The sequence below is a fragment of the Dermacentor silvarum genome, chromosome 4 (assembly GCF_013339745.2).
Source record: "Dermacentor silvarum isolate Dsil-2018 chromosome 4, BIME_Dsil_1.4, whole genome shotgun sequence".
Lineage (NCBI taxonomy): Eukaryota > Metazoa > Arthropoda > Arachnida > Ixodida > Ixodidae > Dermacentor > Dermacentor silvarum.
The window spans coordinates 124,780,353-124,806,669 of record NC_051157.2 but is presented as its reverse complement, the minus strand read 5'-3'; the positions used below and the strand labels follow the sequence as shown (position 1 = coordinate 124,806,669).

Below are 26,317 nucleotides of genomic sequence, written 5' to 3'. Positions count from 1 at the left end.
CAGCGTCATTTTTGCCTTTCCGAAACGTCAGTGCGGTGGCTGTGTCACGAGTTATGCGAAGGCTCTCGTCTGCGAAGACAGCGTGGCGGCAAATCATGCTTTCCGAGCACAGAGTAGTGTGACTAGGCTGCGGAGGAAAAGTTTGTGCGATCGATTCGGCTCTCTCCTGTTTCAAGCGCTGCTCGTCCACCGCGCCCCAGCACCAGGCCAGATTTGGCGTCGTCATCGGAGTACTGGGGCACCTGCGAGCACTTGGGGTTCAACCCGGACCAAACAACCTGCGAAGGCGAAGTGGTCACATTATATAGGAAGACTCAGAATGGACGCCGGGCTCCCTTCCGGTGCAACAGGTGCCGAAAGAAGTTTTCGCAGTTACACAGTACCACTGCACTGCACTGGCAGAGTGGTGAAGGATGTTACTTCGCCAACACGGACTGCCTCGGCCGTCCGAACGACCACCTCTCCAGGCGGCAAATGATTTGGCTCACGTACTGCGCGAGCAAAAGTGTAGACATATGGATGTTGAAGGAGATGACCGGCGACTTGTTTCTTCTATCGGAGCACGCCATCGCCGACTGGAGGAACTACCCCCGTAAGGTCGCGAGGGACAAGCTGTTGGCGCGACCTCCACTCAGTGGCCCCGGGTAGATAGCGCAAATTGACGAGTGCCTTCTTCGCGGCGAGCAAAAGTACAATCGACGCCGCCTAATGACGGGCGACAACTTTCCGCCGAGCCGCCAAAATTACGCCGGTGTTAAAGATGGTGGCCCATGGGTCTTCGGCATGTTCTACGCGACCAGAGGGGGGCTGCGACTTTCAATGTCGACCGACGAAAGGCAGTGACGCTAGGCGCCATTATTGCAGCCAATGTTCAACCGGGAACGATTATTCATAGTGACGCACACTAATGTATCCCAAATTTCATCATCATCATCAGCCTATATTTATGTCCACTGCAGGACGAAGGCCTCTCCTTGCGATCTCCAATTACTCCTGTCTTGCGCTAGCGCATTCCAACTTGCGCCGGCAAATTTCCTAACTTCATCATCCCACCTGGTTTTCTGCCGTCCTCGACTGCGCTTCCCTTCTCTTGGTATCCATTCTGTAACCCTAATGGTCCACCGGTTATCCATCCTACGCATTACATGGCCTGCCCAGCTTCATTTCTTCCGCTTAATCTCAACTAGAATATCGGAATCTCAACTAGAATATCGGCTATCCCCGTTTGTTCTCTGATCCACACCGTTCTCTTCCCGTCTCTTAACGTTACTCCTAATATTTTTCGTTCCATCACTCTTTGTGCGGTCCTTAACTTGTTCTCGAGCTTCTTTGTTATAACCTCCAAGTTTCTGCCCCATAGGCTAGCACCGGTAGAATGCAATGATTGTACAGTTTTTTTTTCAACGACAGTGGTAAGCTTCCAGTGAGGATTTGGCAATGCCTGCCGTATGCACTCCTACACAATTTTATTCTTCTGTAAATGTCTTTCTCAAATCCCAAATTTAGTGGGTGCTAACTGGTCTATACCTTAATCTACATTGGGGGATAGTTAACCACAGCGTGAACTTTGTGGACCCCATCACGGGCGTTCACACGCAAAAAATAGAAAGTTATTGTCAAAAAGTGAAGCGCCACCTCGTCAGCGATAGGTACATGATAACTGTACAGATGCTGGAGTCCCACCTGGGAAGGATGTGGTGGCACTCAACGGCCCCGTGCGCTGCCAAAGACCCTTTCTTGCGTTTGTTAGAAGCCACGGATCGCTCGGGCTACCCAGTATAACGACTCTTTCCTGCGGTTTTTAGAAGCCATCGCTTGACGCTTGCCAGTATGAAGGTGCATCGCAAAGTACAAGAAAATAAAGCATAGTTTTCTGACTCTTGTATGAGTGTTTCCGGCATTCCCGACTGCTTACACGGTAACCGCGCGGCAAACCACTTATGCGCCAGCCGACGCTCACTTCGTCTCGCAGCTGGGGTAGCTGGGGTGCCTCGATGCGCGCACCCTACTCGCAGCCTTTCTTTAGCGCGAGCAACGAGCGATCTGTGAAAAGTCCAGTGTGAAAACCAGGCGCACACCAATCTGTGCTCGGAGATGGGAGCGCAAGCACGTAGCGAGCCGCACCAATACAATCCAGAGCAAAGAAAAGGAGCAACGAGCGATCTACGAGCGATGTGTTGAAAGCCCAGTGAGAAAACGAAGCACACATCAATTGGTGCTTGGAAATGCTAGCGCAAGCACGTAGTGAGCCGCGCCAATCGAATCCAGAGCAAAAAAGAGGAGGGCGAGCGCCCCCTCGTGGTATAACGCGAAACGTATTAAACTACAAATTAGTCTAATACACATTCAGTGTACATCTTGTAAATTTTAAAATGCTTACAACCCACGTTAAATGACTAATATTATTGCACTAAATGCATTTATTTTAGAACTTGCTTGTGCCTGTAATGCACTCGGTGGAACGACAAGTAAGTGAAAGAAGGCACGACCATGCACCGACCGTATGATCACGTGAGCCCCAGTTTGTTGACCGCCAATATGGCAATGCCCGAGGAATGATAGCCACCCAGAGTGAATCTAGATAAACCAATGAAACTGTCGGCGTGCCGACGGACAAACTTTGTCTTGTTACCATTAGTTCTTTCATCTTGGGGCGTTGCCAGAGCTCTTGAAGATCCCGAGTTTCGCCTAACTCGGCGCATCCTGCATAGCATCCCAGGTATGCAAGAAATGCGATTCTTTTATGTAACCCGACGATACATCAAGCAAAGCCTGTGGCATGATTGCAGTTACTGCTATTGACTGGCATTCTAGTTAGTTTTCCACTGTAGCAGGCGTTCGATTCAAAGGTTAGAACGCAACACGGGTACACATACGACGCCACGAAGTGCAGGTATTGAGGATAATTCGTACATAAATATTCAACAATTGGGTCACTCGCAACACAATAAAGAAATCGCAAGCATTATTTGATTTAAAGCAAACAAAAACGCCACAAGACTTGCCAAAAACATCGAGGCGGGTATTCATAGCCGTGACGGGTATAGACTGTTTAAAGAACTAAGATTCGTCACCAGCTGCCATGGTAACCATGCAGTGTTATAAGTCAACTAGCTACTAAGCTTACCGTTCGGAATGCTAAAATAGACTTACCGAGAAAGATACTGGTTCAACGGGCTATGGTAGATATGATAACGTGCAACACATGGACTTTCGCCCGCCTGATAAAGCGCACATGGCGCCCCCGCCCTTGTCCCGGGTCGCTCTTTTCTGGCCATCAAACTTGCACCGGCTTATTGAAATTTCTTTACGTTTGCATCGGCTGAAGTGAACATCACTGATAGCGCTCAAAACGCTACAAGATGTCCCAACGAGAGTTAAATCACATCAGCGTCGCTTGTCAAGAGAAATAATGCAAATATCCACCGAATTAAGTTTTCCTTCCCGTAGAGGCCTTGATATTGCTATATCCTGCAGCTTTTTCTTCTTACAGCATGTCGTCCTTACCGCCGTCCCACGATGTCACGCATGTTATCACTTAAATGTCCGTTTATGTGCGGTGGTTTACGCCGAACTGAAATTTACAGCTTTTACGTATCACCTCATCCGCGACTTCGCAGAGAGTGCACGTGACACTATGACACGTTGCCATATATCATGCACAATTGAAGTTATATCCTGCTACCTCGAAAATTTCCAGACACGATGATTTGGAAGTTGTTCAAACCATCTCCATTGTCTGCTTGAAAAAGGCCGAGGTCAATCTGTTATAACTTTGCGGTAACAAATCTACCGAAGGCCTTTCATTGCACGCGACGTTTCTTCTGCTTCAGCGTTTTGAGTTAGAACCATGATATATAAAACGTAAGTCTTATTTGCTTCTCGCTCAATATTGTCAGACTGAATGGAGGCTTAACACCGCGACTATTCCCGCGGCTGGATCAATATCGCCCGTGCTAAACACTGCGAACAGTGAAAGTCACTGGAAGATCAAGAGTAACACCACAATAATGTCGCGAAGGTTCGTGCTTCTCACAAGTGGTATTGCGGCTGGCATATAGATTCCTAGCGTTCTTATTGTAACTAGTCAAAATTAATCCGGAGCCCTCCACTGCGGTGTGCCTCATAATCAGAGCTGGGTTTGGCACGTAAAACCCCAGAAAGAAGAAGAACTAACTAGTCATAAATAGCGCCTTTCGCAACTCGTTGCGTGTCAGGACACTTTTTCTTGTCTTTCACGTCGTTTAGTCAAGCGCAACTTGAACTAACAATCTCCGTGTTATTGACTAGTCTAGGCGAACTCTATAAATAGAAAATCTTAGCTTCTTATGCGATGCACCGGAACAACTCTAATGCAATAACATTATCAGCAATTGCGCACCCACATCTTTAATACAAAAACCCTTGCAAGGAGAGATATAATGGGCTACTATCAGAATCAGCATACTCGCGCCTTTGATTACGCTGCCGCCTGCACCGGGTGGGGTTATTGTCAAAGTACATCAAAGACGAATGCCGGCCGGGGTCTTATATACTGATATCCCTTATATTCATGTTAAGGCACTACAGCTTCTCATCCATATAAGATTATTTCCCGACTAGATTGGTGAGATCACACTCGGTTCTCTTCTGGGCCAGGCCCACGGCCGGCGTCTTTCGTAAAAGGACAAGAGCTCTTCCTCCCCGTGACAAACGATGATTGCTCTTAGTTTCTGTGTTGCGATTCCTTAAGTGCATCGCCGACTGGCTCAGCAACGCAACACATTTCAGGCGCACATTGCGGATCGGTGGTTGCTACGCACCTAAGCTGGATCGGGCCAACTACTACCGCTTCTATGACCACGCGTGCCGCTCGGTCGTGGTGTCGCCCATAGCTGCCACGCTGCCCATCTATGATGAACAGACGAGCTCGGGCCTCCGGTACGGAGCTATCGGATCGCTTGTCTCCGAGGCGCTCTTCGAGGCCTTCTACGAAACGCGCGATCACCTTCGCCCGGCGCAACGGGAGAAGCTCAACAGTGCACGAACGTGTATCGAACGCTCCATTTTCAAGGTAAGGGGGCAGATCTTACGTTTACGGCTATACACTTACGTGTATCCGGATCGAGCCCTCCACTATGGCGTGCCTCATAATCAGAACTGGTTTTGGCACGTAAAACACCAGAAAGAAGACTTACGTGTTCCATCTACCGTATGGCGGGGATTTGTTTCTGGCCTCTTTCTCTCGGTTTTGTTTGGCGTGGCTCATGGATGCGACGCTTATTGCTTCCAAATCGTTTAAATCTCGCAGTTTATCATCACAACTGCGGCTTCCTTTTCGTGGCGATAACTGAAGTATTTTTGAGTGAAGTGCCCGCTGTAACGTCGAACGACCTTGACGGCATCACAACCAGGAGCACATAGCTAGTGGCCCAAGCAAGTAGACAACTTGGGCCACTGGATCGGCGTAAGAGGCTAGCTAGCTAGCAAAGAGTATTCGCTTCAAAGGGGGGAAAGATCGGCTGAGACGTACAAAACAAAACTTTCTTGAAATTAGTGACACCCCACTATGGCTACCGGTGGGGTTTGGGACAATGCCAAATCCGAAATAAAAATTAACGCATTGTATAGAATTAGAGTATGCATTTATTTCTTGAAAATACAATTTCAAGAAGCAGGGACAAAATGATAGTAAGTGCCTGACGGAAGTATTTGAGCCCGCAAACCTACATTAAATGCAAATCGACGATTGAAAGTGTACTTGACCAGATTGACCTTACCTTGCTGGCCTTAGTATCCCTTTGCGTGAGCACAAACACAAATTGCGCATTGCGCAGTGTGTGTGTGTGTGTGTGTGTGTTTGTGTGCGTGCGTGCGTGCGTGCATGCGTGCGTGCGTGCATGCGTGCGTGCGTTTATTCTTGCTGAGTAATATTTGCCTTTCGTTTCCGTTCTTGTTCTACGTCACAGTTGTCTTATGTTGCTCTTTAACGGTATGGCGTCTTCACTTTGCCGGCCATGTAATATAGCTCAGAAATCTGTTCAATATGTGTCTCGTATGTTGCGCTCTGTGAAAATTCCTTGTTGATGAAGATGAAATGAATATTGTTTTCGTATATTTTTCTTATTCCAACTAAAATTCCGAATGACATAGTCTTCGGTGACACTTCGGTGATATATTCGGGCTGTGCGATAATGCTTAACGGCGTGGTCCTCGTCCGAGGCTATACTTGCAGCAGAAACCATCGTTACTGTAGTGGTATCTGCTTGTAAAATGTTCGTAGAAGTCTAAGATACTGAAGCATCAACTGAGGGCAGCTGAACACGTGCCTGACAGTCCTATGTAGTCTTATGTGGGCTCTAAAATTTCAAGTTGGTTGTTTAAACGTTTAATACTTATGTGGAGGTAAGAAGCGTCTATTCTTGAGCGATTGGCGTACAACTGAGTACAGTGATGTCACAGCTTCAATCAAGGATAAGGGGAAAAGCAGGATATTTAGTGTTGCTTTTGCATTTCGCCGTCTCGACTTCTGGAACTTTGCACAGCTGTAAAAGGGGCAGTGCGATTAAACAAAAGCTGTTCATTTAGTCATTGAAATTAGGCTTTATTATGCGTACGTGCATGTGGGTGAATATTCGGCAATGTGTCTTGTTGGCATTTATTCCTTGAATATTTCAGACAGAGACGAATTAGATGCACCAAAATACGAAAATAATGGCTTTTCGCAACCAACGTGCAGCACATATTTATTCCATTTCACGAGTTGTCTGCATTTTATGCTTTTGTTCTTACACCATGCCACTCACGAAACAGTACGGGTAACATCAGTTGGTGTACCTAAGCCTTCGCCAACGATACAATTGTTTTACGCTGGTGGTTTAGTGAAAACGTCTTTATTTATAAATCAGATATTGGCCTAGGTTTGCCTCCGTCTCCTACACCAGGAAATTCACGCCGCAGTTGATATACGAGACGAATGAAATAAAATGAAGACCATGGACACGCACCCGTAGGTCATCCGGTTAAGTAGGTTAAGCACCTCAAGGAAAGTGCCTTCTTCGGATGTCTTTGGTGCAAGTGACTTCAGCAGTGAATGTGTCGAGTCTACTGCATTTTCTCTGGGAATGCACTTTCAACTGTTCTCTAGCCAACGCGAGAAAAAATTATACGGCTAGACGCAGTAAATGGATAACTAATAATTCAGCAAATCAGCCCACATTGACCAAGCTACAAAGCCTATAGGTTCACAGGAACGCCTTAAGAAAATTATGACCCCTTTTCGCTCTCCAACGGGCTCTGATATCGCAGTACACGGAAAGTCTTTATTCTGTAAACATAAGGCTACTGGTGTATTGATTGTTTACTGGAGAGTTATGAATCGTTACTACTAGGACATATCATTTCCTAGTCACTCAACTACCGAGATGCCTGCTCGAGAATACGCGTTGCGGTAGTGAATTATGCAATATCTTTCACGCATTATTATGAGCTCGATCGCTCGATGTAGTCAGTATCCACAGTGCCGGTGTGCGATAAATGGGTAGGAATGCCATTTGATTTTTAAACATTCTTTTTAAGCAGCAAGTAAATAATTAAATACAAAACGATCTCGCATTCATATAAATCTCATTCAAACATGTCATCGGGATGCGTCATGTCACATCACCATGATGCTAGAAATGTGTCGACGAAAGACTGCAGCATAGTTTCCTGGGATTAACACTTGTTTGTTTCGTACGTCGATACATTGAATACTTCTCACTGCAGTCATGGATCTCTACCTATCGCACTGGCGATCGCAGGTGGACACGGTCGAAAACATGGAGGAGGCCTTCTTGCTGTACGGCGGCCACGTGGCACTGTGGTCGGCATATCGCTCCGAAGTGTACCTGCAGGATCGACGGCTGCCGGGGCTCGAGGAGTACTCGGAAGACATGCTCTTCTTCATCGCCTTCTGCCTAATTCAGTGCGGTGGCAGCGCCATGCCCAGGGACACGCTGTGCAACATACCGCTCAAAAGCTCTTCATACTTCGCGGAGGCATTCACCTGTCCGCTGGGTAGCGCCATGAATCTCGGAAACCGATGCTCTTACGTATGACCCTTCCCGCTAGGCGATGCGGGCATTTATGATTTTGTAGGGATGTACCATTTGATTGATTGTTTTTGTATCTGTGAAAGACGTCATTGTGACGAAGTCGCTCTGTACAGATTCAGACTACTGATAATAAGTTAGAATGGAAATGACAATCATTTGCTCTGTTCACTCTCAGAAGTATTACTGTGAGCGATTTGATTATTGCAGTGACGTACCTTGATGAAGCGAGAGCATGGCAGAGTTCTTCCGAACGGAAAAAGAAAACACAATTTGCTTGCTCGACATTAACGAGAAAACTGGTCAAGTACGCCGTCTTTTCCGCTTGAATCCAACAAAACAGAGTGAAATATTTTAAGCAAGACAGATACATTTTTTTAAACATTTTGCACACAAACGGCAGATATTCTGCAGCTATGAATACTCTTGTGGCAGTCTGCTTTGTTGTTGTATGACCCACTCCTGGCTAAGGCGTCGTGTCAGAGGTCGGCAGTATGTTTGAATTAATCAGTTTTACCCAACGTGCTACTTAATACTTATCGCGTTCTTTTTTTGGTTGCTTGCGCAGCCACTTTTATTTAACTTAGTGCTCACGAAAAGCCGTAAAAGAGATTTCATCACACGTCGCGGATAATGGTGCCCAACAACCTCTAAACATCAGGGTAGGTGAACTTATGTCAACAAGACTGTTTGAACCGGTTCCATTCGCGTAACACTCAGTACTTTCTGACTTCCGAGAAAAAAAAATAATAATCTTGAATTCTTCAATACCAAGAAATTGTCATGCCCCGAATCTGAAAATATAAATTACCGGCATGGTTTTGCAGGCCTTCAGTGTCATGAATAAGGTATTCTCGGATTGGGTACCACAAAGCGGACGCGTATACTCAAATTTTGGGCCAAATATTCCAGTGTAGGCTAGCTTCCTCTCGTGTGCGTCGAAGCGTGTTTGGGATCACGCTTGATGCAGCCAGGCCAGCGATTAGCAGATGTAGGGATCATGTCGATGTGGCTTTTGCACGTCAGGTCAATGCAGTAACGCAGCCCTAAGTACGGACAGCTCGAACTAAATTCAATGGTAGCATTTTTAAACGGGTAGGAAGTTTCAATTCTAAAAGTTCGATTGGTCAAGGACATCAATTGTGGCTTCGAGAAGTTACAATATAGGTTATTAAATTAAGGACATTTCGCACATTGGCATCGTACATGCACTATTTGTAAATGGTAAAAATGATTGACTTCTCTACCCAACATGCTAGACTGCAATTTATGCTGTTTTCCTCATACCTGTTAGTTACGGCGAAAAAAACAAAAAACCGACACGCAACATCAGCAGGGTATCACGAGTATGATTTTTTTTTTGCCCAATCGGACACATTTTTCTTTCCTGCTGTCCGCCAGTGAGAACAGTAAACCGTATAGTTGTTGCTATGCGGCAGGAGAGCAGTAACAGCCAAAACTATACCCTCTCAATTGGAATAATTTCCTTGTGCTTATTTTTCTTAGCGATAATTTGTTCGAGACCAGGAAACTCTGCAGACAAGCGAACCGCCTGTATGCTGTACCACGCTATCCGGCACTTCGAGTTGCAGGTCCCGTTTCTCTTACTCTTTGCTGCAAGCGGCGATGGAGACGCTCATTGCCTGCGGCTCGTGATGAGAGCGCCCGCCTGGCTTTCGCGAATTCAGCACGCACGGGAGCGCAAATCCGATTTGCCTGCGTTCGCCGGAGGTTCGGCCACGTGTCGCGCGTGTGTGTTCCGCCGACACGGTTATGCGATCCGGTTGTGTGTATACCGCCGTCGGAGTGGTTGCGTTGGCCCTATGCGTTCTCTGTCTGGAGATAGTTCTACCCCTCTTGTGTTTCTCTTGGTCGCGCTTCCGCGTACCACCGAGCTATGGGGTCACGAGGTCTCGACAAGCCGTCGCAGTTCCCGCAAAGGGTTTGTCGGTGAATTAATGAGATCCGGAGGTCGACAGGCCGAGAGTGCGATTTGTGCTCATCGGTGGGCTGCAGCCGTAGTCTTGCATTCTGCGTACTTCTCTAGTGTTAGCAAATCCCGCATCGTTTTCGGTTTTGCGAAATGGTTGCGCTCTTGGAGACGGACGGCTCCTGCTCTGCGTTCTTTACGCTGGGTGCTGTGCTTGAGAACCGAGAATACGCAGAAGCGGAGGCCGACTTACGCTTTATCACAGATTAAGATATAATTATGTCTCAAAACAAGTGAAATTTCTTCCTTCGGCAGAGAAATAAAGCACCCACTGAGAGAAAGGATCAGAATAAACATTTTATTGCTAATAAAATTCTTTAAAACATAGTGTTTACATTTTTTGTTCACTTAAGGGAGGTGACGCGAAAATTAGTAAACGTTTGAAGGTTGGACCGTTAATCGTCTCTGACTGTATGCTTCGATTCCAGAAGCTTACTCGGGTACATTGTGTAATTTGTACTCTGCCGCTTCCTCTACTTACATCGGTCGTGGCTGTATCATAAAGGAGCAAAACTCGTGTACAGCTTCTTATAGTACAAAGTGGTTTCGTCACTCCTAACTAGGGCAGGACATTTTGTTGTGCCCCTATACCCCTCATTGTGTGGAAATACGCGTTTTGAGACAGCGAGCTGCTATCTACTGCGTTGTCGATTCCAAGAGTAATTGTTAGTTTTATTACTTAAAGCCACAGCAATTTCTGTATACAGTCAAACGATGTTAAACCGAAATGATTGGGACCTTCTAAATTCTTCGTTATACTGGTAAATTCGTTATAAGGATCGCACACCAATCGAGCACGTTCAACAACAGAAACCCTTTATTTATCAAATTGAAGAGGGACTTAGTGAAATAAGTCGTAAAGTTTTTTTGTGCACACTTCTTTTGACGCAATATTCGACTGCAGCTGACCTTATTTCACACAGGTTCTCCGCATGCTTTGCGACTAAAAGCGGTGGCAAAGAAAGGCAAAAATTCACATTGTTGAGTGTTGATATCAAATCGCTCGCGGTCAAATATTTGGGTTCGTTTACCGGTTCTTCAATGGTGGCTTCATTTGCATTCGCGTCCTTTCGGTCCTAAATGGCTTTGATGACGTCGTGTATCATCAGTTACGCTTACATAATCACGTCGTCATCAATCGCGACGTATTCGCCAGACGTCGAACCCGCTGTTCTGTTATAACAACAGCATATGAGTTGAGCGATTGCTGGAGCAGTGCAGAAGCACCGTAACACTCGCTATGTGGCATCGGAATGATTCCCGAGTGCGTCGTTAGAGTTGCCTTGTATGCTGTTTGGAGTGGCGTTCGTTGTAAATTAACAAATCAGCCGCCGTGAATGCCTTAATGTCTTCCTTGTGCAGACAAATTTGTTTTAGAGGTGTTTACAATACATACGAAAGATGTGAATTCAGCGACGACATAATCAATCCTTTGTTATATAAATGATTTTTGTTGTAGATGTGTTCGACTGTAGACTTTTTGGCATTGCGCCACCGTTAGAATGAAGCCAAACTGAACTATACCGACCTTTCGCTTGGTAACACAACGCTGTAGCTACTTTCTACGGCTGCGTGTCATTACTGCACTCAATTTCCTCAATTAAGAGACAACAGCTGCTGTTTTGAAGCTCCCTTGCGGTCACCGTCTTTGCGTCAAGTGGCCGGGAGCGTAACCTCTGCATAAAATTTCTTCGTTTCCCAGCAGGTGCGCTGCTGATCCTAAGCTACTAATACTAACCCTTGCGTGTGTATATGTACTTAGTTGACTGATATTCCGGCAATCTGTAGTTGTACAAGCAGCTTACTTCGGTCAACAAAAAGCGGGATTACGCAAGTGCACTGTTCTACGTCACTCTCTCCCGTCGTGTACTCTCTCACGAACACGTTATACAAAGCTGGAACGCCACGCCCTCGGTGATGTGTACTGCAGTACCACCATTTTAATGGAACGTTCTGGATGCGTGAAGCCAGGAGTGGGAGGGCATGCGTGTGCAATTATTCGTTCTGCTAGCGCAGGCAAAACGCAATGAGAATGTATAATCGAAAACCCGTAACTTTCGCTGAAGCAACGTCAATAGACGACGAGTAGCTAAGACGTCTGCATACAGTAAAGTTTGCAATCGGGGTTGCACTTGAGTGCAAGGTTTATATACCGCATCTCCGTCCTTTGTAGGGAGACGAAATAACCCACCTAATTTTCAAGTGCGATAGAGAGCATAGTAACTTCCCGGTAGGAGGCATTAGATGTCGATATGAATTCTTATATCTGTATGTGTGACAGTAAGATAGACGTAAATTTTAACAGGTCACACGTAGAAGCAAGACAACTATATGAACGCGTCAGTTGCATTTATCTGTGCATTTTTTGGGGAGTTTTGATTTGGCAGAGCCCAGGGGAAGGGGGAGAAGGTGCTATTGTCATTGCTTTTACTAGGTTGTTGATGGCGGCTTTTCGTCCATCAACAAGGCGTGCTCTTGTTGTTGCAGTGTTGCGCTATAGTTGGCGTATCCGCTGTTGGATAGATGAAGTTTTGTGACCAGGTTGTCCTGGAATATTGTAGTAATTTCTGGAGCTCCCTGAAAGAATGTACCATGATAGCTTGTGGGTTACTCCAATCCCTACCATGGAATTCGGCGACTACCGCCTGTGTAATCACTGCAGTGCTTCCCGCCTAAACATGATATTCACCTGGTCACTTCAGAGCGCTCCGGAAGCGCCACAGAGCATTGTAAGAAGGCACTAAGTTTTCCTGTAGGCATAAACTGGCGCCAGGGGGCGGTAAAAATATTTTATTATGCCCATTAGAGGTCCGTTTAATCCTACAATACAGTGTGAATGCAGTCTTTAGACGTGCTGTTAGCACTGAAGAAAAGCTGTGAAAGAACATGTCGCGTACACCATTAGCTCCACGTTTTGATTCTTGCTTATTATATATTACTTTTCCCTTATATGTTCACTTGTTTCTAGAAAGAACCAATTTATTCAAACAACGAATTGTTTTTATTTCTCTAAGTGTTTTGTGATTTTTGTCCACTCTTTTCGGTGTTGTCACTGTCACATGTTGAAACCACGTGAGTGTTTTTTTTCCTTATTTATGTACATTATCATAAAAGTGCAAACTCCTTTACATCCCTGCAATGGTTGTTTTGCAGTGGAAAAGCTTGCCGGTTTTTTTTTAGACTTACCTAGCCAGGAAATGGAAAATACGTTATAGCTGCAGTATTCGAGAGAAAAAAAAATACGCGTCTTGCATTACTGTAATGCTGTATTGACCAGCGTGCCTTGAATGTCGATACAGAGCTGGAAAGACCAAACTGCGCTTGTAAACTTTGAAGCATTGTGTTAAAAGCTGGATAGGAAAATCGATGAGCCCCGGTAGCGAAAAGAAGAACGTTTATGTTGCTTAAGCAAATAGAGCCTGTGAATTCGCGCTTCGCTTCGAAAAGGAAGCTTGCAAAAACCTTATGGAGTGCTTCTCCTTTATTCATGTGTAAGCACCGCGAATATGCAAATGGCCCCAATCCTAACCCTTGAGAGAGTTTGACAACGTTTTCTTGGCTTAAGTGTACTGTCACTTTCAGGGCAGGCCGGTAGAAGGTGGTGGGAAGATGCAAATGCAAAGGACCGTGAGAAGTTGTTTACTCTGTTTCCTTTATCATGCGGTTTCCAAGTAAACTTCCAGGCCATTTTTGTGACGTCTATTACAATTGCTTTCCTAAGCCTTCTTTTCAATTTTGCAACCACCTTCCTTATAATGCAAAAAAAAAGATGTCCTGAATGGCAATCAGTGGATCAAGTTGACGGTGAAAAGCGGGAAGCCCTCGCTTCCCGCTTTTGCCAGCTAAATTTTATGATGACAAAAACATTTTTATAGGGCAGCCAAGTAGGCTATTCGCCCCAATAAAAACATTTAACAAAAGAGATGTAGCCTTGTAAAAGTAATGTACGATGTTGAATTGTCTTTCGAAATAAGTTATATTTATGGCGGAAAAAATCCAACTGAAATGTTTCGTAAGTTTATACAAGGAGTGGAGAATCACCGAAATATTGAATATATATATAACGAGAACATAACAAGTAATGACAGATACGCAAAAGGTGCTCTATGATTTCATCGCACCTATAGGAGTCGCAAGTCGGGCCGTTCAAATTAGGTAGGAATTTGTAAAAGTTCATATATGTGTACTTGATGCATGCCCAAAAAAATGCAGCTCGAGAGCACATCGTGAAATCTATGCGAAACGAAGCTATAGTGATTGGTGCTGACTATTTGATGCTATACAAAGACTGGTTTGGTTTCGTTTATCCTGCCTTGGATTAGGGGAGGGGGCGGGGTTTATGTAGCTATTCCAGCGGGACATGCTTGTATGGTGGAGGATTGCCCAAGAACGGGTACACACAAAGTACCCCTACATATCGAGTGACTAAATAAAATATGTCTTCAACCAAACAGTTCGGTAAATATATGTCGCCATTCCATTATGAAATTGGTGTTCTTTATAAGTGTCTGCCAGCCGACATTATATGTTCAAGTATAATGTAGCAAGTTATATTTTTCTTGCGCAGAACAGAGACCAGCCATACAAAGGCTACAAGATCCACTTCACAGGTGCTTTGGTACAGCCTTTCTGTGTATATATATATATATATATATATATATATATATATATATCACAAATATAACCGGCGAGATAGCGATCGATCCAAAAGCCAGGCGGCCACGCCAAACCCGCGAATGTAAGCAAAGAAAGTTTCGCTTTACAATTGATGGAGCTGCAGCCAGTTGCGTAGATTTACAATTTAGCCAGCAACGCCGACAGCAGGAATGTAAAGCAATACCACGCTTTCGTATGATATGTGGGAATATCTGCCGTCAGCAGCTTTGCCGTGAACTCACGTCGTCGCTGGCGCGTGCCTGAATGTAGAGTCGTATCTCTGAGATAAGAATATTGCTGAAACACAGGCATATAAGAGAAGATAGACTGAGACTTCTGCTTCAACAGACGAACAGTACATTTTATTCTGGCAACACTGATCCTAATCGGCACCAACACTGAGTAGAACTCTCTAAAAGTACCTATATTTACAAAATGCGGCTCAGGACAGAAAAGGCATGCTGCACTCTACAGAAACAACAGTGACGGGGCGAAAGGAATGTATATAATACAATGAAATAACTTCTTCAATTTCATAAATATCATAGTGGAAGTCAAACTAATAAGTAAATTGCACAGAAGTCGCGGCTCTTTTTTTTTTTCTTTTCTAGCGACAACGAATATTGTACCGTCATCTCCGACGTCGCGCGCTGACATCACCAATTGATATTCGTAACTGCTAAAAGGGGTTTCCGGGTGATTCGAAAATGAACAGCTCCACAACTTCCACGCAATCAGCGCAACACATATTCAATAAATATAAACTCAAAACATCACAATGTACAGCATAACACAGTGAGATCATCATAAGCGTCTTGCACAAAACACCCAATGACAGGCGACTGAGGATTAGCGGGGGGAGGGGGGGGGTTTAATGGAAAGCATATGTTCAATTCACTCATCGCACGTACAGGTGTACAGTCATCTGGGATAGAAACGTTAACGTGTAACGTAGCATCATAAGTTACTCACTCAAAGTCGACGACAGTCTGACAAACATCTCACTGCGGGTTTGTAAGCGTTACGAAGCATGCCCCATTTGTTTGCGTTTTTTTTTCAGTTCATCGCGCGTAGCCGCCCTGATAAACAAGCATGAACCCGTCTTTGAGGGCTAATTGGAAGGAATCGCAAAGAGAAAAAAGTCTCAATGATGCAATCAGGAGTTGTGCCCCGTGCCGACGATGTGTCCGCTTTAGCTACGTTTGTGGTAACTCCTTCACGGATTATATTGAGTGCCTCTTATTAGGATTGCATCCGAATTCGCAAGCCTTGTGTCATATTTTTTTTTCCAATGAACGGGCACTGCTGATGTCTCATTTTCTATAACTATGCTCTGAGCTGTATCCAGCCCGTGCCAGGGCTCTTACAAAGTGCACAAAAAAAATTTGGTTTCAGGAAACGTGACGACGGAACATTATTAAACGACGTTCGACAATGCTTGAGTGTACGCCTTGCAGCGAGGATTCACTGATGTGCGCACCTCATGCGTTCTGGAGCTGTTATGATCGCTGGAAAGTGAGCATTATATAGCTGCATTAAGGAGGTTCGTGTTTCGCTACAACATTTAAGGGGCGTTACTATAGTTTTGAAAATGTTGGGAGGACATTGTATAGGTACAATTTTTTTATTGTATAAATGCAGAAACACACATCCCCACGAATTCCGATTGGGACGCCTTGTGGGAAATTCTTGATAAATGTATCAAAGTCGACGGCACTGAACGCTTTATAATCCTAACCCCGGTGCACTAACATATTGAAAATGCGACTGGGAAAAATAAAGGAGGAGCGTTTATACGTATTTTCACATTATGCCCCGTTTCTTGCATGTTTAATGGGGGTGTAGTGCACATGTTCTCATTAGCGCTCGAGGACCGATGTTTTAGCCTTATTGCTTTACATACTACGCGATGCTATAAAGCTTAGTTATGCAGATATCCACTAATTATACGCCCTGCTGGTGTACGAGAAGCACCCCCAGTGATTCTCACAGCAAAGTTTGCAGCAGTTACTCATTTATTCAAAGCAACGATGACATTATTGCGGTGAGGCACTCTACGCTTAACGAGTTCAATTTACCAAATATAACGTGCCGGTGAAGCTAATACTTTATTTTGTCGTACGCTACAGACAGCTAACTCTTCCTTTGCAGCCAATCAATGCCGGAGTGTTTATCATGGCATGTGTGTAATATAAGGAAATGCGTGTGAAATGTCTGGCAACCTCAATATACTCCGAGACATCTTCAAACCTCTTTCTCCAGAAGCCACGAGACAACGTGGCATCTACTCCGTCGAAAGCACGAACGAAAAGCCGTTTGAAATCACGCTTTATTCATCGCTTTGTCAGTTCTGAAGAATCGTAACGCCTAAAGACCGGCTAAATTTGCTCATGGAATTGGGGTGTGCGTGCGTTTTAACTTTATGTGAAAGCACTCCTACGAAAGTTTCATACCCAATACAAATTTTTTTTTTCGTATTCTTATGCATACCTGTAGCCCTCTTCGCATGGCGCCGGTTGTCAATGCTTTGGTGACATAACAATTTATTACCATGCCGCACAATTGGTGTTGGTCACATCATCGACAATTTGGAAGGCACTCATAATAAAGCGTCACATGTCATTCAAACCAACATATTCATAAGGAAACAAAGAAACGAGAAAATATAGCACAGCAGTGGTAAAAAAGAAAAGAGAAGAAACATGGAACACTGCGAGTGTATTGTGCCCAGAAAGCACTATAAGAAGCGTGGTTGACTGTTTCGTCTGAGGAAACGTGTTGAGCGCGTCAATCCCTCATTGCTTGCGATATCGAGTTTTCATTGATCGCTAACCTTGCTCCCATTTTATTTTTACTTGTCACCATCACCGCCAGCTCTCTCTAGAACTGTGCTCGTCTTTTTTTTTCTTTTTTTTATCGTCATTTCGTCAACTATCCAAGAATAGTGGCGGAGTAGGGTTGCTCTGGTCATCTTTCTTGTTTTCTTCTTTTTTTTACATAAGAAAACTAAGCCAAGTGCTTTTCAGTAGTGTACGTTGCTTTTTTTATAGATTCTACGCTCCCCTTAATAGCCACTGTGATGCGTAAACGCCAGCACCATCACCTGAACGAATAGCATACGAGGGCAATAGACGAATCGGGAGCATGTTCGTCTTACAGCGAGTATTGAACACAGGCGTCGATGTGGGTGTCGTAAAGGATAGGCGAGATTGAGAAACGAAGGGGACCGTTCTATATCCTGAGGAGCTGGTCTGGGGACCGGACCCGTTGCGCCGTCACGTCGGGCGTGGGCAGTCCGGTCAGGTAGTCTTCGAGCGCCGCGTCGTCTACAATGTTTTGGTAGAGGGACGACGAGGAAGAAGCATCTGTGGCAGCCGCTTGGCGACCCTGCTGGGACTGCGGCTGCGCCTGCTGGGAATCTTCCAGGGACTCGAAGGAACGCTTCCTCTTGCCGCTGCGCACACCACGTAGAAAAGGACCAGTTGCTACGTCGTTTACGAATAACAGTCTCTGTCTTGAACCTCAAGACCCCACTACGGTTGCCCAATGCGCAGCATATGTACAGTCTGGAGCTAAACTGGATGGCGAAAGCGATAATTTAAAATATCTTGCAGCACAGCCTTGCAACGCTAAATTGTCTGAATGCATTTTATTGGCCAAACAGGCACACACAGGCTGTGCCGATTTTAACCTCCGTGCCCAGGCTGGGAAGAAAATTTCAAGTTTTGTGGCGTCGGCTATCCTCAGACTTGCGCTCGCGAATGCACAATACCTTCAAGAAGAACGTCCAACTGTTAATCAAGTGGATGAGACTGCAGCTTACATTAAACTTAATCGGAAAACAGGACTGATACGACGCGTTAGGCAGACACGTACGCGCATGCACACATAGTGGTTTTACGTTTTTCTGTTAACTTAGTTGCTCATGCGGGTGCCAGTTCAACGTATTTTATGGTGAAGTTATAGAATAAAGAATGTGCAGTGCCATTTCTCCACTGTCCACTTTTCTTTTGTGTGCATGCGTGCGTGCGTGTGTGTGTGTGTTGTGTGTGCCTGCGTGCGGACGGCGCTCTAACTATGCCAAGTATACTCAAATTTCAGTAAGTTTCTTTAATTCTACAAGCCTTCATACCACCTCTAGCTATAATCCATCGCGGTGTACTAATTTATCATTGTTTCTTTCGAGAGTGAACCATACTGTATGTTAACCGCATTGAATAAGCACTGGACACTTACTTCGCCTTCTTCAAAAAGAAAAATAGTTTACTTGCGATAACAGGCAATAGTCTTGGTCGGTGAATATCATTGAGAATTTACCCAGTTAGATTCTTTGTTCGTAGTACTATTTACATCACTTTTAATGACAGCTCTACATCGGTTAACGTGTATATTGAGCATCGAGAGAGAGAGAGAAAAGACTCCCAAGGGTTGGTATGGCAAGCTGAAGGAACCAATATTAAAGGCAGAAGGTGTGCTTAAACATAGAGCAGCAGGAAACTACCAAAAAGGTGACTTGGGTTTCTCGTTAAGAAAGCCTCGCCGTTGAAAAATGTTATGGCATTTTAAAACGAGTTATCGAATGTATAAAGTAGGGATATAACATTGGTGATACGGGTGAACGGGAGGAGTATTCAGATCAAAAGAGATATACGGGAAGATGCAAAGACGGGAAGTGTAGGAACTGTGCACCATGATCATCCCAGGGATTCCGGAACGCACCTGGTGGAGTGATGTATCTGATAAGTGTTCGCAAAACTGTGCGCCGACACTCCGTTATCTTTACTTGTCATTCATGTAGTTGCACAAGGTTAACCCGGTTGTGGCGTTCATCAGTGCTGCGCTCTCGCGCTCTGTGTACCACGACGAAGTTGTCTAGCCAGTTTTCATAGTTTGAAATGGTACCGATTTTAAGCAGCGTGGTCGTGTCTGAACGCTTAAGTTTTCCAAGGAAGGTCTCAGTCAAGGAATTCTTGTCACTTCACTAAAATTGACCATGGCGATATCTGCAACTGGATATCGCCATGATGATGATCTTGTTTTCATGCGGACGGCTATTTTGAGTGGCAGACGAACTCGGCCCTCTAAGGCAACGTTCTTGCGTAAGAAAAGGTTTTCTGATTAATCCCCACGTACATCTGTGTAAGCGCCCTCATTTGATGAAGAATGGGTAGCAGCATTTATTTGGTAACAAAGAAAAATTGAAAGAGTGAATGTTTTTCTGAACGTAAATGACAGGAATGACATTTAGACGGAGACGGCATCCAGTCGAATCAAGATGGAACACGAGGTAATAAAACAAGACACCGACCCGAAAAGATTTAGTAAAGTTGCCTGTCGGCTCCCACACGGGAGCCTCGTTCCCAAATGGGCCCATCTGTGAACAAGGATCTTGTGTACTGTAGAACCGAAACGTTAACTTTACTAAGCCTTTTGTGGTCGGTGTCTTGTTTTTCTTCATCAACTTACAGGGAAGCGTAAAAAAAGCGACATAAAAAGGCAAATTAGAGTGGGAAGTACAGAGAGTTAGAGTTTAAGATAAAATGTATGATAGACAGCAATCCAGGCACTTACATTTTGTTTGGATCGACGAGTCCGTAGGCAACTGGGAACGTGATGCCCTTGAGCCGGTGCCGCAGGGACTTGAGCCCAGCCAGGGTCTCGAGTTCGGCCAGCCGCTGGTCAGAGATGCCACTGCGCCTGTCACGACTGGAGGGCGAGAGGAAATTAAAAAAAAATGTAGCATGTAAAAAGGTCCAGCTCGAGGCCCACTGAGTAATCATCATCATCAGCCTATATTTATGTCCACTGCAGGACGAAGGCCTCTCCCTGCAATCTCCAATTACCCCTGAGCATTTCTGGCTAAATGCAGTCGACATTCTCACAGCAGAAAACAGGCACCAGCAACGCAATGGTGGAATCTAAATGGTGCGAAGCTTTATTGAGTTCGCGACGCGACAGCGGTTTGACAAGCGTCAAGATGTTGTCGCCTGTGCAGCTGTTAGCTTTCTGTGTAGCCATGAGGAAAGCGATATATGATGCCAGTCAAAGAAGTTTGGAGAAGCTGCAAACGGATATATATATATATATATATATATATATATATCCATTTGCAGCTTCTTCGGAACTTCTTCCTCGACTAGCATCATATATATAATCAATTGCATATGTTCCTGGGTGGTGTCCTCAGGCATGGTCTTAGCAGTGGGTAGCATCCGACTTCGAAGTTCCAGTTTTCGAGGTTACCTAGCACATCCACCAAATGAAACGGGGATTTATTGAACCTTGTCCGAGGGATCGCAAGTGGCTTTGTATGCACAGTCCTAACTCTTCGTATCAGCAGCTCGAGCTCGGGTCTCGCGCCGAAGCGAAGGCAGTGCTCACAGCTTTGCATACATATTCCCCAGTACAATATATATATAGTCATGTCATGAGAAGCCAACAAAGACACCAAAGACAGCATAGCGGAAATTGCTTGTACCGATTAATTGAATTCAAGAAATTATAAAATACTGGCAATACAGATGAATGATAAAACTACTGGCCACAGGTGGCGAACCAACCCACGTGGGTTCGTGCTGTTCTTGGTGTCTTTGTTTGTGGGCTTCTCAAGATATGACTAATAAACATCGGGAGGCCCCTCCTCGGTTTCCTTTCTTCTCGTTAATTATATATTATAAGGTAGACCAAAAATGAAGACATACCCAGTGGTACAATGAAGGGGTAAACCAAAGATAAATCAATGAAATTGTTCAATATCGTACGCCTGTTTATTCTGTGTCTTGGCATGTGTGTTTCAAAGATACTTGTGAGTCGACATTATGTCTATAGTGGCAATGTAGTGATTTATTCTTCGATTACGCAATACAGAGATGCCTCTTACTGGCACTACTTCGTCGGTCAACGCTCAGTTTTCTATTTGGCGAGAATCCAAAATAAAGCTTGGCTTCCGAGTAACGCGCTTTTGTGCGTTCGAAACGAATTTACGCGTAAAGAGAACAAATACAGACCGCACACAGCTACCGCACTTCCGAATGACAAGTAGCTGGGCGCAGTAGTTTCACCAAGGATAGCTCAATTAAGCCGGAAATATCGGTTATGGAGGCAAAAAAAAAGAAGCTCGGCATTCGTATATCGGATAGCGTCGTCGTTCGTGTCAGAAGGCTGGAGATTATTTACAGGAGTCTGCGTGCGTGTACCACAGTTCATTATAGGTAGCGAAAGTGACCAAAACAGCGCAGCCTCTTTGGCCTAAGGTTTGGCATAGGTCGCTAACGCTGAGGAATGAGTTGGTAAGATGTGAAAACAAGTGTTGAAATTTAATTCCACGTTCTGGTGCGAGTCTACAGATGGTAATAAATAATGCCAGAATAAAGAGTGGCGCAGACATATTAGATTGAAATGCTTACATGTGATTCCTATTTACGCGATGCAGAGTCACAAGTAATACGTAGCTGTGTTACAAAATTAAACTTTTTGCTATAAGCGAAAGGCCCAGAAAACGGCTAAACTTGCTTACCCCGAACGTACCTTTTAATGGGGATACATTTAGATGCCATGCCGAGGTTACACGTCACCTATTTGGGAACTTTACGACCTTTTTTACAAGGCATAGACTAGCTCTGAAGTAGTTATCAATCATAACGTGCAAAAACTAGACCACTCAGATGAACAATAAACCTCTTATAGATGAAGCTGAAACATCGGCTGGACTGGTCAAGTGTGGAACCTTCATTATGGTGGGCGCTCTGTACCCATACATGCGAGTACTAGAGCACTGGGATTAAATATAAGTACATGTATGAGTACATTGTGGTGAAATTTACAGAATCTTCTTCTCTGTGGTCAAATGACTATAGGAGCTAATTTACGCCTGTCTCTGACGAAACTTCTTCACCCATGCCAGTTTCTTCACCGGCGAGAATAAAGGCCACACCTTGTTATCAAAAAACATTTTGATGGATGCATTTACTATCAAATGCATCCGTGATCGCTCGCGGGGTTATTGCAAGCGATCATCCGCGATGGTCACTCGCGTTCAAGCTATATCAAGAATGCTTCAATTTTGACGGTGTCAGAATTTTCTCTTCATACTGACCAAAAGAAAAGACCTTTGTCTAAGGAGGAGAACATGGCTGCGTGTAGTCTTTATAGTTGTAAGTAGAGAAAGGAGAATTTATTAGAGGAAACGCAGAGAGGTCGATCTGAGGTACACATTTATTAGCCTCTGCTCACAAGTAACGAAAAAACGAAAAAAAAAATAGTGGTATGAGCAAAGATGATCAGGGTGTAGAGTAGCTTGCGACCATATGGAGATTTATGGCTGAACTCTTGAATCCTGGAGCGGGTTAAAAGTGGTCGCAGTTTCACCTGAAAGGCGAAGCATCAATTGCGATAGCAAATTTGTAGAGAGCTATACGGAGTAATGATAGTAGCTTTGTCAGCTGTATAAACTTGGACATGCAGCAGCACCTACAACACGCAGAACTAATGTCGACGCCGTCGGCGTTTTTCCCGCGTTCGCACAAAATGCGTGCGGGGTTGCCGACTGTTGTAGGAGCCTCTGATATAAATAGGCACTTGGTGCCACAGCTAAACGTCACCTCCCTTCCCTCCCCCTGCCCCCCCCCCCCCCAACGCCTTTCGCGCGTCGGAAGAAGGCGCGTTTGCTCTACATATATGGCGATTGTAAAGGAGGAAAGAGACGCCTATTTATGCAGCCCTTAAGGAAGCACGGCGCAGAACGCGCGTTTGTTCTCCGCCGTGGGTTCACTCCCCTTAAAAGAGCGCGTCCCTCGCGCCCTTTCACTCGCACATACAGCGTTCGGCGGCGCGCGGTGAAGATTTCACCTCCATTGACGTCATACGGAACCTCACGGCAACGGCGACGGCGGCGGTGACAGCGACGGCGACGATGACGGCGACGCCGACGGCAGAAATCTGCTTTGGAGTGTCCATATAATTGCTATCGCAATAAAATTAAAAGATGGCCTTGACTTCTCGTTCAGTTCATTTTAACGCGATAGCATTTAGAGCGCCGTGTCGCAGAAAATCCGGCGATGGCGTCGGCATTGGCGCCCGCGGCCAAGAAATTCATCCCCAACCACGCAGGCCCTTCAAATATATTTTACAACTAAAGTTGCTCACACTTTGTCTTGCATTCTTTACAAAGTTATTCCTCGGAATTTTGAAAGTGACAGCCCCCAAACAATTGTCATGAAACAAAACACCGACAGCGCACGCCTTTTAAGGTAAATCTTTTCAGATCGCAATAATAAAGGCGCAAACAATAAAAGAAGGGCGGCCCACGAAAGAGGCCGCGTTTCTACCTGAAAGCGCGCCTTCGTGCATAGCGTTCACCGCCAGCGTTTCCCAGTAAACATTACGGTTACATAAGCAGCAGTTGCCGGGAAGTGTGAGAAACAGTCAAGGATCTTTGAATGCTATCGCGTTCCACTCTTGAAGGCGAAGCTTAAGCGTCCTCCAAATTATATATCCGACCAAGGACCCATTACCACTTTTTTACCTCTACGACCTGTTCTTTGTTTGGCCATAGGTCAATGATTGCCTTTTAGAGCCACACCGGCGACAAGAAACAAGTATGTGCTTTACTTTGTCAGTAACTTTGCACGTGTCACTGACTGGAGAGGCTGCGCGTTGGATACGAAGCAAATATGGCAGCGTAAAGGCAACACCTGTATAGTCTGAGCCTGTGCAGGCCGAGATGGATGCGACATGGGCTCCGATGTTTTCTGTGGCGATCGAGTGCCATTATGGTATCAAATTACTGTTGTAAGTAGTCTCATACTATGCCTATCGATTCTTTTGAAATCTGCCATGCGAAAATGCTCGGCCATAAGGATCACCATAAGAAGTTCATTTGAATGCCGAATATGCCGTAAATTTGAGACGAGGCAATATCTAGTCTCGTTACGTTAATCAGAACGCTCAATGCAGGGTGCTTAAAATCCAACTTCGCGGAAAGGGTGGTAAAAAGCGCATTTCAGCGTCACTTCCCCGGCTGTTATAGTGGTGGTGCCTTGGAATAGAACTCAGCAAAAAAAAAAAAAAAAAAAAACTTCTTCACCCGGATTGGCTCATCAGAGAACTTGTAGTGAAAAAAAGTATACGAGGTGCGTCGACATTTGCTTGAGGTCATGGACCACGCATAATTGCTGCTTCGAAGCTTTTCGGTCCCTCACTTTTCGCTGGATTGCCTGGAATGCTCACCACTGCGGGACTGCATGAAAGAAGCTTTGGTTCGGGAATAGACATTTGACCACATGAATATGCATTCACACTGCGAAAGTAAATTTCAGCCAGTAATGCAGATCAGCTGGTGCATCGAACTCGTTGCTCGCGAACTTGTCCCCTAAACTGCATAGTCGCAGAACAGATTCTTGAGCGACGTATAGCAGCTTCATCTGGGTTTTGAGCCCGTAATGTTTTCTGTTCGCTTTTTGATGCAACCATTCTCTATGGCAGATCCTTTCAAAGCTGCCCGGACGAGGCCTTGTACCAGCAGCTCTCAGACCAGTAAATATTTAGATGCTGTGAGTCAGCATTTCTTTCTTCCCATCTTTTAACTCAGAGACGTTTCCGCGCTCTCCAATGATAAACGCATAGTTGAACTAATCAGGTTCACTGCTTTTTTCGGATTTTGCTAGGTATCATTTACTATTCACTGATCAATAAAATGACAAACAGCCGACAATAATGATAACCGGTTGATGTAAACCTATAACCAGGATCGCTCGAGTTCCCTTGTGTCGTGAATCAAAGCGGTGCTTTAAACTAAAAAAAAAGAACGTCCTACCAGGCGCGACTTTCCTGGGGAGTTCCGCTAGCTTATACGAGATGACACACTACTCTACATTTCATCTGTAGTTTACAGCACCGGATCACTCATATCGTACATGCAGCTTTGGGAAAACCCCAAGACAATACATCCAGGCCGGTAGGAAGGCAGGATTTCTTTCGATCAATGCTATTCATTTAGTACCATACAACATTCAAGGCCGACCGATCTCGGAGCTAACGAGGGCGTAGCGCAGCTCGAACAGCTCACGAAGCACGAAAAGGTGTATAATTATTACATTATCCCTGCCATGCGTGTCCCTTCCCTTCGCTCCTTATAATTTATTAAAGAAATTTGTTCCAGTATACCATAGACTACTTAAGTAACCATATTGTAGCTGGCAGGCTCTAACCAGGTGGCCAGTTCTTCTTCGTCGCCGGGCGAGCATGTTCATTATTGAAGAAGACAACGCACGTAGCAATACATATATATATATATATATACTAAATATTAGAATACACGGGCTGGGGAGTTGAGCAGACGTCTCTTTCCGTCATTATCCTTGAAGCCGGATGGTCAATACAGACGGCTGACACAAAAAGCCATGTCGTTACGCCAACTTGGACAGGAACACGCGTACAGGAACCACAGTTCAGTCATGTTTCCCTCGCGCAATAGAGTCCACACTGCCGGATTCGTCGTAATCTCGTAATACCACCTCTACACGCAATAAAAATCAGACACCTTAGGTGGCAGCTTGACACCGCATTCCAGCCTCTTGTACCAATGAGAGGCCGTGTCGCA

The 26,317-nt window shown here is 45.0% G+C and overlaps 2 protein-coding genes across 4 annotated transcripts in view; one reads left to right on the top strand and one right to left on the bottom strand.

Annotated features, from left to right (window-relative positions):
• Window positions 1–4,010: 4,010 nt before the first annotated feature.
• LOC125945010 (neprilysin-1-like) lies at window positions 4,011–8,214 on the top strand. Its single transcript, XM_049666539.1, has 3 exons — window positions 4,011–4,021; window positions 4,771–5,053; window positions 7,782–8,214. The coding sequence occupies exons 1-3, from the start codon at window positions 4,011–4,013 to the stop codon at window positions 8,076–8,078; spliced, it is 591 nt and encodes a 196-aa protein (XP_049522496.1). The 3' UTR covers window positions 8,079–8,214.
• Window positions 8,215–15,064: 6,850 nt separating this feature from the next.
• LOC119450615 (uncharacterized) overlaps window positions 15,065–26,317 on the bottom strand; it is a 275,138-nt gene continuing 263,885 nt past the window's right edge. For all 3 annotated transcript variants that reach the window (XM_049666054.1, XM_037714120.2, XM_049666055.1), the window contains exons 3-4: window positions 20,290–20,424; window positions 15,065–18,172 (exon numbers count right to left, since the gene is read on the bottom strand). In XM_049666054.1, coding sequence (XP_049522011.1) covers window positions 17,950–18,172; window positions 20,290–20,424 — 358 coding nt within the window. In that variant the 3' untranslated portion in view covers window positions 15,065–17,949. The remainder of the gene's footprint in view (window positions 18,173–20,289; window positions 20,425–26,317) is intronic.